The sequence below is a fragment of the Tachypleus tridentatus genome, chromosome 13, assembly GCF_004210375.1.
Source record: "Tachypleus tridentatus isolate NWPU-2018 chromosome 13, ASM421037v1, whole genome shotgun sequence".
Taxonomy (NCBI): domain Eukaryota; kingdom Metazoa; phylum Arthropoda; class Merostomata; order Xiphosura; family Limulidae; genus Tachypleus; species Tachypleus tridentatus.
In genome coordinates, this window is record NC_134837.1 from 270,306,638 (window position 1) to 270,323,128 (window position 16,491).

At 30.5% G+C, this 16,491-nt stretch overlaps 1 protein-coding gene across 2 annotated transcripts in view; it reads right to left on the reverse strand.

Annotated features, from left to right (window-relative positions):
• LOC143237673 (protein tweety-like) overlaps nt 1-16,491 on the reverse strand; it is a 44,134-nt gene that overhangs the window by 15,694 nt on the left and 11,949 nt on the right. For both annotated transcript variants that reach the window (XM_076477182.1, XM_076477181.1), the window contains 3 exons: nt 13,686-13,758; nt 6,926-6,995; nt 412-467 (listed from right to left, as the gene is read on the reverse strand). In XM_076477182.1, coding sequence (XP_076333297.1) covers nt 412-467; nt 6,926-6,995; nt 13,686-13,758 — 199 coding nt within the window. The remainder of the gene's footprint in view (nt 1-411; nt 468-6,925; nt 6,996-13,685; nt 13,759-16,491) is intronic.

A 16,491-nucleotide genomic window follows, 5' to 3' on the forward strand; every position in this document is an offset into this window, starting at 1 on the left:
TTTTAAGAAAAATAACACTTTTTTCTTCTGGAAAATGTGATAAAACATCAACATGGTTACTCTGGTTTGTCAGTATTTCATTCAGAATACTAAAACTTAACATATCAAATCTTTAGGTACAAAAGAAGCACAAGAAAATGTATACTTACAGTATATATATATATATACTGACAATATATATATATACTTCCAATATATATATATATACTGACAATATATATATATATATACTTACAATATATATATGTATACTTACAATATATAAATATGTATACTTACAATATATATATGTATACTTACAATATATATATATGTATACTTACAATATATATATATATGTATACTTACAATATATATATACTTACAATATATATATATGTATACTTAAAATATATATAAATATATACTTACAATGGTAAATGGATTATCAACCATGTGATCACAATGTAGGTAGTAAGATACTACATCTGTATCAAATAAAGATTGGATATAAAATGATGTGATAGATAGAATAATAGAAAATCATAACTATACAAAGCATCAGAACTGTATATAGGAATGTACATAGAGGGGGTGGACAATAAAAACTGTATATAGGAATGTACATAGAGGGGTGGACAATAAAAACTGTATATAGGAATGTACATAGAGAGGGTGGACAATAAAACTGTATATAGGAATGTACATAGAGGGTGGACAATAAAACTGTATATAGGAATGTACATAGAGGGGTGGACAATAAAAACTGTATATAGGAATGTACATAGAGGGGTGGACAATAAAAACTGTATATAGGAATGTACATAGAGGGGTGGACAATAAAAACTGTATATAGGAATGTACATAGAGGGGTGGACAATAAAAACTGTATATAGGAATGTACATAGAGGGGTGGACAATAAAAACTGTATATAGGAATGTACATAGAGGGGGTGGACAATAAAAACTGTATATAGGAATGTACATAGAGGGGTGGACAATAAAACTGTATATAGGAATGTACATAGAGGGGTGGACAATAAAACTGTATATAGGAATGTACATAGAGGATGTGGACAATAAAACTGTATATAGGAATGTACATAGAGGGGTGGACAATAAAAACTGTATATAGGAATGTACATAGAGGGTGGACAATAAAACCGTATATAGGAACGTACATAGAGGGGTGGACAATAAAACTGTATATAGGAATGTACATAGAGGGGTGGACAATAAAAACCGTATATAGGAACGTACATAGAGGGGTGGACAATAAAAACTGTATATAGGAATGTACATAGAGGGGGTGGACAATAAAACTGTATATAGGAATGTACATAGAGGGGTGGACAATAAAACTGTATATAGGAATGTACATAGAGGGTGGACAATAAAAACTGTATATAGGAATGTACATAGAGGGGTGGACAATAAAACTGTATATAGGAACGTACATAGAGGGGTGGACAATAAAACCGTATATAGGAATGTACATAGAGGGGTGGACAATAAAAACCGTATATAGGAATGTACATAGAGGGGTGGACAATAAAAACCGTATATAGGAATGTACATAGAGGGTGGACAATAAAACTGTATATAGGAATGTACATAGAGAGGGTGGACAATAAAACTGTATATAGGAATGTACATAGAGGGTGGACAATAAAACTGTATATAGGAATGTACATAGAGGGTGGACAATAAAACTGTATATAGGAATGTACATAGAGGGGTGGACAATAAAACTGTATATAGGAATGTACATAGAGGGGTGGACAATAAAACTGTATATAGAAATGTACATAGAGGGGTGGACAATAAAACCGTATATAGGAATGTACATAGAGGGGTGGACAATAAAACTGTATATAGGAATGTACATAGAGGGTGGACAATAAAACTGTATATAGGAATGTACATAGAGGGGTGGACAATAAAACTGTATATAGGAATGTACATAGAGGGGTGGACAATAAAACTGTATATAGGAATGTACATAGAGGGGTGGACAATAAAACTGTATATAGGAATGTACATAGAGGGTGGACAATAAAACTGTATATAGGAATGTACATAGAGGGGTGGACAATAAAACTGTATATAGGAATGTACATAGAGGGGTGGACAATAAAACTGTATATAGGAACGTACATAGAGGGTGGACAATAAAACTGTATATAGGAATGTACATAGAGGGGTGGACAATAAAACTGTATATAGGAATGTACATAGAGGGTGGACAATAAAACTGTATATAGGAATGTACATAGAGGGGTGGACAATAAAAACTGTATATAGGTATGTACATAGAGGGGTGGACAATAAAACTGTATATAGGAATGTACATAGAGGGTGGACAATAAAACCGTATATAGGAATGTACACAGAGGGGTGGACAATAAAAACTGTATATAGGAATGTACATAGAGGGTGGACAATAAAAACTGTATATAGGATTGTACATAGAGGGGTGGACAATAAAACTGTATATAGGAACGTACATAGAGGGGTGGACAATAAAACTGTATATAGGAATGTACATAGAGGGGTGGACAATAAAACTGTATATAGGAATGTACATAGAGGGGTGGACAATAAAAACCGTATATAGGAACGTACATAGAGGGGTGGACAATAAAAACTGTATATAGGAATGTACATAGAGGGGTGGACAATAAAACTATATAGGAATGTACATAGAGGGGTGGACAATAAAACTGTATATAGGAATGTACATAGAGGGGTGGACAATAAAACTGTATATAGGAATGTACATAGAGGGGTGGACAATAAAACTGTATATAGGAATGTACATAGAGGGGTGGACAATAAAAACTGTATATAGGAACGTACATAGAGGGGTGGACAATAAAAAACCGTATATAGGAACTACATAGAGGGGTGGACAATAAAAACTGTATATAGGAATGTACATAGAGGGGTGGACAATAAAACTGTATATAGGAATGTACATAGAGGGTGGACAATAAAACTGTATATAGGAACGTACATAGAGGGTGGACAATAAAACTGTATATAGGAATGTACATAGAGGGGTGGACAATAAAACTGTATATAGGAATGTACATAGAGGGGTGGACAATAAAACTGTATAAAGGAATGTACATAGAGGGGTGGACAATAAAACTGTATATAGGAATGTACATAGAGGGTGGACAATAAAAACTGTATATAGGAATGTACATAGAGGGGTGGACAATAAAAACTGTATATAGGAATGTACATAGAGGGGTGGACAATAAAAACTGTATATAGGAATGTACATAGAGGGGGTGGACAATAAAACTGTATATAGGAATGTACATAGAGGGTGGACAATAAAACTGTATATAGGAATGTACATAGAGGGGTGGACAATAAAAACTGTATATAGGAATGTACATAGTGGGGGTGGACAATAAAAAAGTGACCTTCCTGAAAATCTTGTTAATTTGTTATATCTCTTATTAGGTAACAGAAAAATATGTAATAACTACATGCTTTAAGAACATGCTCAATGAAATCGATTCACATATTATCTCAGATCCTAATTTTAACATTAGCTTTTGTTAGAATCAGAATGTTTTCATCATTTTAGTTGCATGTTCTCATATAAAATGTTGTTCACGTGCCGAAGTTTCTTAGATCTTATGCCAATTAACCTACAAAATGATCGAACAGGTTTCTCTGCAATAAGTGAATGTAAAAATTAAACTTAAAATAACACAAACCAGTTTCACAAGTTAATACATAGTTGGTATTCCCTTAGGTTTCAGTGCTGCTTCACATTGACATGGTATACTTTCAATTAGTTTGTACAGACATTCATCAGTGATTAACTGCCATCCTTCTTTGAGTACATCAAAAAGTTCATTTTCCAAGTTTGGCTTGCCATCTTTCATTAATCAGTTTAACTCGGCCCATAAATTTTCAGTTAGATTGATATCAGGTGACTGACCTGGCCATTCCATAAGATCAATTATCTTACTTCAAAGATATCTTTTAATGATTCCACAACTGCAGAGAAACTTATTTAATCATTTTGTAGGCCAACTAGAATAAAAAGATCTGAGAAACTACAGCACGTACAAAACAATTTCTTGATAAAATGTAAGTAATGTCAAGAAAAATTCAAGTGTTTACCAAAACCAGTGTTTAAATTAGGATATGAGATCTTATATGAGCAGATCTCATTGAGTGTGTTTTAAAAAACATATAGTTTTACATCTTTTCTGTTATCTATTAAAAGATAAAACAAATTATGGAGACCACTATTTTTTTCCAACCCCTATAAGTATATCAATTATGCAGATTGTAAAAAGTTAATTTCAAAGAAACATTTTTTATTAATTTGGTGTATGTGTACAAGATTTAATATTATAATTTCTCATTCACAGCCATCTCAGTTAAAGTTATAAACCTACGTGATTTGAATGTTTAAAAAAAATTGTTATCAACAACCATCTTAGTAAAAGTTATAAACCTACATGATTTGAATGTCAAACTTTGTTATCAGCAACCATCTAAGTTAAATTTATAATCCTAGATTATTTTAATATTAAACTTTAATATCAACAACCATCATGATTTGAATATTAAACTAAACTTTGTTATCAACAGACATCTCAGTTAAAGTTATAAACCTACATGATTTGAATGTTAAACTTTGATATCAACAACCACCTCAGTTGAGGTGTTATTAGTAGTTTTTATAATCACAACCTATTTACAGAAAGAATTTCTAGGAAATAAAAACAACAATAAATTAAACAGACATTATATCATGTATAGTGTTAAAAAGATACAGAAACAATATGTTTATGTTATGCAGTTGTTATTATACAATGTCCAGTCAAAGGTATGCAAACAAATTGGACATTTCTTCAACACTTGACGTGTCCCACTCAGCATGCTCTACAATGAATCTGGACTCCCTTTCAACATTTGACATGTCCTACTCATCATATTCTACAATGTACCTGGACTCCTTTTCAACACTTGACATGTCCCACTCAGCATGCTCTACAAAGTACCTGGACTTCCTCTCAACACTTGACACGTCCCACTCAGCATGCTCTACAAAGTACCTGGACTCCCTATCAACACTTGACATGTCCCACTCAGCATGCTCTACAAAGTACCTGGACTCCCTTTCAACACTTGACACGTCCCACTCAGCATGCTCTACAAAGTACCTGGACTCCCTATCAACACTTGACATGTCCTACTCATCATATTCTACAGTGTACCTGGACTCCCTTTCAACACTTGACATGTCCCACTCAGCATACTCTACAAAGTACCTGGACTCCCTATCAACACTTGACATGTCCTACTCATCATATTCTACAATGTACCTGGACTCCCTTTCAACACTTGACATGTCCCACTCAGCATGCTCTACAAAGTACCTGGACTCCCTATCAACACTTGACATATCCTACTCATCATATTCTACAATGTACCTGGACTCCCTATCAACACTTGACATGTCCCACTCAGCATGCTCTACAAAGTACCTGGACTCCCTTTCAACACTTGACACGTCCCACTCAGCATGCTCTACAAAGTACCTGGACTCCCTTTCAACACTTGACATGTCCAACTCAGCATACTCTACAACAATCTCAGTATTTTAAATAAATAGATATTTATAATAAATAGATACCAAATAGATATTTCAGTAATGTTTACATCTGTGCAACATGAAAAACTGTTAAATGAATATGAGAGAAATTGAAATTATTGTAAGATTTACAATGTGTGTAGAATAACTGATACATGAAATAACTACAATGGTTGGTTTAGTTAGATATGCAACAATATCTAAAAATCTGGGAAAATTGGTGCCAAACACTTTCTGGAAATGTGAGGAAATTAAATTCATTTTTAGAACAAATTAACGACAATTTAGTACATTCAGTCTAGCCACATGAGAACAGACACCATCTAATTAACGATACTTTAGTACATTCAACCTCGCCACATGAGAACAGACACCATCTAATTAACGATACTTTAGTACATTCAACCTAGCCACATGAGAACAGACACCATCTAATTAACAATACTTTAGTACATTCAATCTAGCCACATGAACAGACACCATCTATAAGGTCTTCAGAAGGTGTTCTCCTTGAATTTGTATAGGTTTGATAGACTCAGAAAGGAAACACTAATCAACATTACTTTGTTTAACTTATATCTTAATGGCTGGTTATGATGAAGGAAAAACAACCATCTTCCCAGATTTGAAGTGATGGGCAAACTTCAGTCTTCTAATGATTCAACCATTATGCTGAGAAACACTGTAGTGAAGGTTTTGTAGTGTAAGCTGTATCATGTACAAGTATAATCTACAAAGCACTTAGTAGTCTAAGGTAAATATCAAAAGATTTGCTAATTATATTCAGAAGCCATGTAAGTATAACATATAACAGGGAAATACATTTATAAAACATCTAAGACTGGATTACATTATGCCACAAATGTTCCATCTGGGAATGTACATTAGCTGGGACCAAACATTTCATGTTGTAATTATATATCTAACTGTTTTTTATTCCTACAGCTATTTTAAATGAAGGATATCTCAAAAATGAATATATAAGATAATGTGTAAAACCACGAACAGTTTCACCTTAACTATATTAAACTTCTATGGTAATATCTGGAAGAGACATCGTCATATCATTCTGGTCACTATCATAAAGCAAATGACACAGCTGCTCAGAGTTATAAACCAGAAGTTATATTAAGTCATCTCTCTATAATGGTATGTTGAGATACTCTTGGCAGAATAGAATAAACAGTATGTGTGATCTTACATCTGCCAAAAAATACTTTATTTATAAAGAATATATTTCTTAAGGAAGTAAAACAGATAAAAATCTATCAGTTAACACAAATAGTTTTCTTTAGGTTAGTACTAGTTTCCTACTGGTATTGATACTTGATTGAGCTTGCTTATACAAGAATGGTTCTGGATGCACACAGAAGTCAGAGACAGCCTAAAAATAAAAAGATACATCAGAAATAAGTCTATGTTGAAATATTTATACTTCTTATACAAAGTGTCTTTTTGTGCTATGACTTACTTTACTATAGTATCACGATAGTAGTCTATTGTTAGAGTATCTCTAAAATTTTCACTTTACTCTTGTGAAAACCTTCATTTCCTGCAGAAGTGTGTTGAATAGTAGAATCTTTATAATCTGACGTTACTAATGTTCAAGTCTGTAACCACTGACAATAATATTTACGTGTTTTTCTAGATTAGATAATAAATGAATTCAGTGTGACGTTAAAATTTTTGTGTAGATGTCACTACAACACGGATTTCTCACAAACCCAAACATTCAGGTCTTGATAAAAGTTAATTAATAAATATGAAATAAAAATGTTTAACTGAGACTTTTGAGCATCCACTCAGTTTCAGTAATTTAGTAACTGACCAATGGCATTTCTCCATCTTAATTAATGAAATTAACCAATGAAACTTTGTCATTATAACTGACTGCCACTTGGACTCCCACAAATAAAGCACCTGAATAACTACACAATATAATTTCAACAGTGCTATCATCATATTTGCTCCTAACATCAATTTCTAAACAGCTTGCCATCATAGATGAGATAAAGGGGCTACCCAATCATCCATATAGACAAAAAATGTGGCATCACTAAGTGGCTACTCAGACATCCATATTGAAAAAAATACACACAAGGCATCAAAGTTGCAAACAAGAAGACGAATTTTTGCAAAGTTTCCATGGAGATAAATGAATATGAAAAACAAACAAAGAAGACCTAATTATCCAACAAGCAACTGAACAAGACAGCTTTCATATGGTTCAATCAACAGCAAATTGATGCAGTAACAATATCTGAACCAATTCTCCAAGCAAAAGTTTGTGTGTAATTAAGCACAACACTACACAATGTGTTAGCTCACGGGTGACTATTTTAAATTTAAAAGTATTTTTACTTGATATCATTAATCCAATTCTTCCTTGTTTTAAGCACCACTGTCTTCATGTTGCTTATGGTCTTGTGAGGATATCTGAACAATTGTGTGTACATTCCAATTTTATACTCACATTATATTTACATTTTCTTAATAAAAGTGAGTTTGTATGTAAATCCACATAAGTTGTCTTGTTCTTTGTATCATTCATTCATGGTTTTTGGCAGTTTGGGGTTGAACAGGATGTCAATGAACATGTTGAGAACCCACCTTAAGTGGTAGTGTGACAGGACATCAGTATAATGCACCAAAGTCATATTGCAGTCCCACAATATAGATCTTGACTTCTGTGTTATAGAATACACTTCTGTGTATTCACCTTATTTGCCAATCATACCTAATGTATCTTCAGCCTTTAAAAATATATTAATCTAACATGAAATTATATTCTGGAACAATCAGAAACTATAAGCAAAATTTCAAATCTGTAGTCTTTTTCCTAAGTGTTGTAAACTTCCTTAAATAGAAGTACATCAAACACTACCTATCTTGGAATCTCAGTATAGCTAACACATCTTAGAGTATCGGTAGATTGAATACATCATTATTCTAGAACATCAGTACACCAAACACATTATTTCCCACCTATCATAGAACATCAACATATACATCTTTCCCAACAATCCTAGAACACAAGTACATCTAATACATCATTTCATAACTATTCTAGAACATCAGTATATTCAACACACCATCCCTTATACATTTGTCAGCTACCAAAGGAACATCTAAGTATACATGTAGAAACCTAGGAATATCTTCTAGTTAATACAGATATCATCTGCTAAACAAACAATAATGAGTTTTAAATCCATGTATACATGTAGAAACCTGGGAATATCTTCTAGTTAATACAGATTCATCTGCTAAACAAACAATAATGAGTTTTAAATCCATGTATACATGTAGAAACCTGGGAATATCTTCTAGTTAATACAGATATCATCTGCCAAACAAACAATAATGAGTTTTAAATCCATGTATACATGTAGAAACCTGGGAATATCTTCTAGTTAATACAGATATCATCTGCTAAACAAACAATAATGAGTTTTAAATCCATGTATACATGTAGAAACCTAGGAATATCTTCTAGTTAATACAGATATCATCTGCTAAACAAACAATAATGAGTTTTAAATCCATGTATACATGTAGAAACCTGGGAATATCTTCTATTTAACACAGTTTTCATCTGCTAAACAAACAATAATGAGTTTTAAATCCATGTATACATGTAGAAACCTGGGAATATCTTCTAGTTAATACAGATATCATCTGCCAAACAAACAATAATGAGTTTTAAATCCATGTATACATGTAGAAACCTGGGAATATCTTCTAGTTAATACAGATATCATCTGCCAAACAAACAATAATGAGTTTTAAATCCATGTATACATGTAGAAACCTAGGAATATCTTCTAGTTAATACAGATTGCATCTGCTAAACAAACAATAATGAGTTTTAAATCCATGTATACATGTAGAAACCTAGGAATATCTTCTAGTTAATACAGATTGCATCTGCTAAACAAACAATAATGAGTTTTAAATCCATGTATACATGTAGAAACCTGGGAATATCTTCTAGTTAATACAGATATCATCTGCCAAACAAACAATAATGAGTTTTAAATCCATGTATACATGTAGAAACCTGGGAATATCTTCTAGTTAATACAGATATCATCTGCCAAACAAACAATAATGAGTTTTAAATCCATGTATACATGTAGAAACCTGGGAATATCTTCTAGTTAATACAGATTGCATCTGCCAAACAAACAATAATGAGTTTTAAATCCATGTATACATGTAGAAACCTGGGAATATCTTCTAGTTAATACAGATATCATCTGCCAAACAAACAATAATGAGTTTTAAATCCATGTATACATGTAGAAACCTGGGAATATCTTCTAGTTAATACAGATATCATCTGCCAAACAAACAATAATGAGTTTTAAATCCATGTATACATGTAGAAACCTAGGAATATCTTCTAGTTAATACAGATTGCATCTGCTAAACAAACAATAATGAGTTTTAAATCCATGTATACATGTAGAAACCTAGGAATATCTTCTATTTAATACAGTTTTCATCTGCTAAACAAACAATAATGAGTTTTAAATCCATGTATACATGTAGAAACCTGGGAATATCTTCTAGTTAATACAGATATCATCTGCCAAACAAACAATAATGAGTTTTAAATCCATGTATACATGTAGAAACCTGGGAATATCTTCTAGTTAATACAGATATCATCTGCCAAACAAACAATAATGAGTTTTAAATCCATGTATACATGTAGAAACCTAGGAATATCTTCTAGTTAATACAGATTGCATCTGCTAAACAAACAATAATGAGTTTTAAATCCATGTATACATGTAGAAACCTAGGAATATCTTCTAGTTAATACAGATTGCATCTGCTAAACAAACAATAATGAGTTTTAAATCCATGTATACATGTAGAAACCTGGGAATATCTTCTAGTTAATACAGATTGCATCTGCTAAACAAACAATAATGAGTTTTAAATCCATGTATACATGTAGAAACCTAGGAATATCTTCTAGTTAATACAGATTGCATCTGCTAAACAAACAATAATGAGTTTTAAATCCATGTATACATGTAGAAACCTAGGAATATCTTCTAGTTAATACAGATTGCATCTGCTAAACAAACAATAATGAGTTTTAAATCCATGTATACATGTAGAAACCTGGGAATATCTTCTAGTTAATACAGATTGCATCTGCTAAACAAACAATAATGAGTTTTAAATCCATGTATACATGTAGAAACCTGGGAATATCTTCTAGTTAATACAGATATCATCTGCTAAACAAACAATAATGAGTTTTAAATCCATGTATACATGTAGAAACCTAGGAATATCTTCTAGTTAATACAGATTGCATCTGCTAAACAAACAATAATGAGTTTTAAATCCATGTATACATGTAGAAACCTGGGAATATCTTCTAGTTAATACAGATTGCATCTGCTAAACAAACAATAATGAGTTTTAAATCCATGTATACATGTAGAAACCTGGGAATATCTTCTAGTTAATACAGATATCATCTGCTAAACAAACAATAATGAGTTTTAAATCCATGTATACATGTAGAAACCTGGGAATATCTTCTAGTTAATACAGATTGCATCTGCTAAACAAACAATAATGAGTTTTAAATCCATGTATACATGTAGAAACCTGGGAATATCTTCTAGTTAATACAGATATCATCTGCTAAACAAACAATAATGAGTTTTAAATCCATGTATACATGTAGAAACCTGGGAATATCTTCTAGTTAATACAGATATCATCTGCTAAACAAACAATAATGAGTTTTAAATCCATGTATACATGTAGAAACCTGGGAATATCTTCTATTTAACACAGTTTTCATCTGCTAAACAAACAATAATGAGTTTTAAATCCATGTATACATGTAGAAACCTGGGAATATCTTCTAGTTAATACAGATATCATCTGCCAAACAAACAATAATGAGTTTTAAATCCATGTATACATGTAGAAACCTAGGAATATCTTCTAGTTAATACAGATATCATCTGCCAAACAAACAATAATGAGTTTTAAATCCATGTATACATGTAGGAACCTGGGAATATCTTCTAGTTAATACAGATATCATCTGCTAAACAAACAATAATGAGTTTTAAATCCATGTATACATGTAGGAACCTGGGAATATCTTCTATTTAACACAGTTTTCATCTGCTAAACAAACAATAATAAGTTTTAAATGTTATTCTGAAGATATTTTACATGATAATTGTTTTCTACAAAAGGCTTGAAAATATTATGTATGAATGTTATATCAAAATTAACTCACAATAGCTTCTATTAACTAAAGATAAATATCTTCTTAAATTTCTAAAATTAAACAAATTCTGAAATAAAAAGAACAAAAAAATTAAATATAAATATTTTAAACATTAAAAGAAGAGATGTACATTTCCACGTTTTGAAATAAGTTAAAAAGTGTTACATTTTGGAAGTAAAGTTAATTTTAAACAGGTAATTTTCTCTAACTTACTGAACATTTCTTGTCATGTTTGTGGCTATACATTTTCTAATGCCTTTACATACAGCAGAAAATGCATCACTTACCCATAATTCTCCACTCTCCTCTTTCTATATGGTTTTACTGTGCAAACATCAGGGTATCTTATATAAGCTCTGCTTTCTTCACATAACTTTTTTTTTATTATTCACTTCTACCACTTACACAGCTGGGCTACAGTGATCCATTATTTTCTAACATCCCTTGTAGGTACAGTGATTGTGTAGATGCTTAACTTATGTACCACTCTGCATTAACTTTTGTTTTTGATGAAGACTGATATTTTTGCTCAGGCCTACTTTCCTTCAGAGCTTGCCAAACTGGATTTGTCTACTACAATGCCAGTCCTAATCCTGATGACAATTTTAATGGTCTCATTTCTTTTGCTCTCAACTGTGTTACAAATTTTCAATACTGAACCTATTTCCAACTTACTATAATATACACAAGGTGTATGTCATTATCCACATATGTAACCAAAATCCCTGCATTATTTATTGAATGGCACCACAAATAAAAACCAATAAAAAATTTCATACTTTGGATATTCAAGATCTAGACAATTAGAAAAATAGCTGTTTTATGTGCAACAATCACTTCTTTATAATACAACACAATTTCAAATGATAGTAGTTACAATAAGAACACAACTTTCACTAGGCCTGCATGTCAGGATTTAATTATATCTTTATTGATGCAATTTTCAAATGTTGTACTCAGAAGCTGAAAGTCTTAGAAAAACTATTATTTTTTCATTAAATGGTAGTACATTTAATATATAAAAACATTACAGTTTATATCATCCAAATGTATGAAAATTTGAGCTTGAATGATTTTAATACAAGTTTTGTGTGACTAATTTGTTTTGTGTGACTAAGTTTTGCATGACTAAGTTGTTTTGTGTGACTAAGTTTTGCATGACTAAGTTGTTTTGTGTGACTAAGTTTTGCGTGACTAAGTTGTTTTGTGTGACTAAGTTTTGCGTGACTAAGTTTTGCATGACTAAGTTGTTTTGTGTGACAAAGTTGTTTTGTGTGACTAAGTTTTGCATGACTAAGTTGTTTTGTGTGACTAAGTTTTGCGTGACTAAGTTGTTTTGTGTGACTAAGTTTTGTGTGACTAAGTTGTTTTGTGTGACTAAGTTGTTTTGTGTGACTAAGTTTTGCATGACTAAGTTGTTTTGTGTGACTAAGTTTTGCGTGACTAAGTTGTTTTGTGTGACTAAGTTTTGCGTGACTAAGTTGTTTTGTGTGACTAAGCAGCACAACCTGAACAAATTTCCAATGCACTTCCCAGAAAAAAAAATTCTTTTCATGAACATTTTTTTTCTAAATTTTTTCAAGGAAGTAAGAATACTATGATTAATAAATACTAGCATAAATATCAGTGATTCTGCAAGTTACATTAATTATGAATATGTAATGCACATTCTGCAATGTGTAGAGGGCATTCAGAAATATTTACCTGCATGCTTTGTTCACAGAATGAGTTAAATTCAACAAAAAATATTTTTATTAATTCAGAAATCAATCTACCTGATTTGAACAACAAACTTACAAAACAAAGTCCCAAGTAAAGAGACACAAGAACCCAGCACAGGACCACTGACACAATCCCCATCACAGAGAAACTAAAATGAGAAAAATCAAAATAACCTACTTTAAACTGTGTGAGAATTTTGTTTCATGCTTTGAAATTTGACTCAATATGAAAAAATAGTTTTTAATTTAGTATTTGTACTAGTAATTTTATTAGTACAATTACAAAGATGTGTAAAATTTTTTATACACATAACTTATAAATCACAAAACTTTCATAAACTTAAAACAAAGAGTAAAATGATGTCTCATTGAGTTTACTCTCCTGTCCAGTACTAAATATATAAAAGTTTACTCTCTTGTCCAGTATTAAATATATAAAAGTTTACTCTCTTGTCCAGTATTAAATATATAAAAGTTTACTCTCTTGTCCAGTATTAAATATATAAAAGTTTACTCTCTTGTCCAGTATTAAATATATAAAAGTTTACTCTCTTGTCCAGTATTAAATATATAAAAGTTTACTCTCTTGTCCAGTATTAAATATATAAAGTTTACTCTCTTGTCCAGTATTAAATCTATAAAGTTTACTCTCTTGTCCAGTATTAAATATATAAAGTTTACTCTCTTGTCCAGTATTAAATATATAAAAGTTTACTCTCTTGTCCAGTATTAAATGTATAAAAGTTTACTCTCTTGTCCAGTATTAAATATATAAAAGTTTACTCTCTTGTCCAGTATTAAATATATGAAAGTTTACTCTCTTGTCCAGTATTAAATATATGAAAGTTTACTCTCTTGTCCAGTATTAAATATATAAAAGTTTACTCTCTTGTCCAGTATCAAATATATAAAAGTTTACTCTCTGGTCCAGTATTAAATATATAAAGTTTACTCTCTTGTCCAGTATTAAATATATAAAGTTTACTCTCTTGTCCAGTATTAAATATATAAAAGTTTACTCTCTTGTCCAGTATTAAATATATAAAAGTTTACTCTCTTGTCCAGTATTAAATATATAAAAGTTTACTCTCTTGTCCAGTATCAAATATATAAAAGTTTACTCTCTTGTCCAGTATTAAATATATAAAAGTTTACTCTCTTGTCCAGTATTAAATATATAAAAGTTTACTCTCTTGTCCAGTATTAAATATATGAAAGTTTACTCTCTTGTCCAGTATTAAATATATGAAAGTTTACTCTCTTGTCCAGTATCAAATATATAAAAGTTTACTCTCTGGTCCAGTATTAAATATATAAAATTTACTCTCTTGTCCAGTATTAAATATATAAAAGTTTACTCTCTTGTCCAGTATTAAATATATAAAAGTTTACTCTCTTGTCCAGTATTAAATATATAAAAGTTTACTCTCTTGTCCAGTATTAAATATATAAAAGTTTACTCTCTTGTCCAGTATTAAATATATAAAGTTTACTCTCTTGTCCAGTATTAAATATATAAAAGTTTACTCTCTTGTCCAGTAGTAAATATATAAAAGTTTACTCTCTTGTCCAGTATTAAATATATAAAAGTTTACTCTCTTGTCCAGTATTAAATATATAAAAGTTTACTCTCTTGTCCAGTATTAAATATATAAAAGTTTACTCTCTTGTCCAGTATCAAATATATAAAAGTTTACTCTCTTGTCCAGTATCAAATATATAAAAATTTACTCTCTTGTCCAGTATCAAATATACAAAAGTTTACTCTCTTGTCCAGTATTAAATATATAAAAGTTTACTCTCTTGTCCAGTATTAAATATATAAAGTTTACTCTCTTGTCCAGTATTAAATATATAAAAGTTTACTCTCTTGTCCAGTATTAAATATATAAAAGTTTATTCTCTTGTCCAGTATTAAATATATAAAGTTTACTCTCTTGTCCAGTATTAAATATATAAAAGTTTACTCTCTTGTCCAGTATTAAATATATAAAAGTTTACTCTCTTGTCCAGTATCAAATATATAAAAGTTTACTCTCTTGTCCAGTATTAAATATATAAAAGTTTACTCTCTTGTCCAGTATTAAATATATAAAAGTTTACTCTCTTGTCCAGTATTATATATATAAAAGTTTACTCTCTTGTCCAGTATTAAATGTATAAAAGTTTACTCTCTTGTCCAGTATTAAATGTATAAAAGTTTACTCTCTTGTCCAGTATTAAATATATGAAAGTTTACTCTCTTGTCCAGTATTAAATATATGAAAGTTTACTCTCTTGTCCAGTATTAAATATATAAAATTTACTCTCTGGTCCAGTATTAAATATATAAAATTTACTCTCTTGTCCAGTATTAAATATATAAAAGTTTACTCTCTTGTCCAGTATTAAATATATAAAAGTTTACTCTCTTGTCCAGTATTAAATATATAAAAGTTTACTCTCTTGTCCAGTATTAAATATATAAAAGTTTACTCTCTTGTCCAGTATTAAATATATAAAGTTTACTCTCTTGTCCAGTATTAAATATATAAAAGTTTACTCTCTTGTCCAGTAGTAAATATATAAAAGTTTACTCTCTTGTCCAGTATTAAATATATAAAAGTTTACTCTCTTGTCCAGTATTAAATATATAAAAGTTTACTCTCTTGTCCAGCATTAAATATATAAAAGTTTACTCTCTTGTCCAGTATCAAATATATAAAAGTTTACTCTCTTGTACAGTATTAAATATATAAAAGTTTACTCTCTTGTCCAGTATCAAATATATAAAAGTTTACTCTCTTGTCCAGTATTAAATATATAAAGTTTACTCTCTTGTCCAGTATTAAATATATAAAAGTTTACTCTCTTTTCCAGTATTAAATGTATAAAAGTTTACT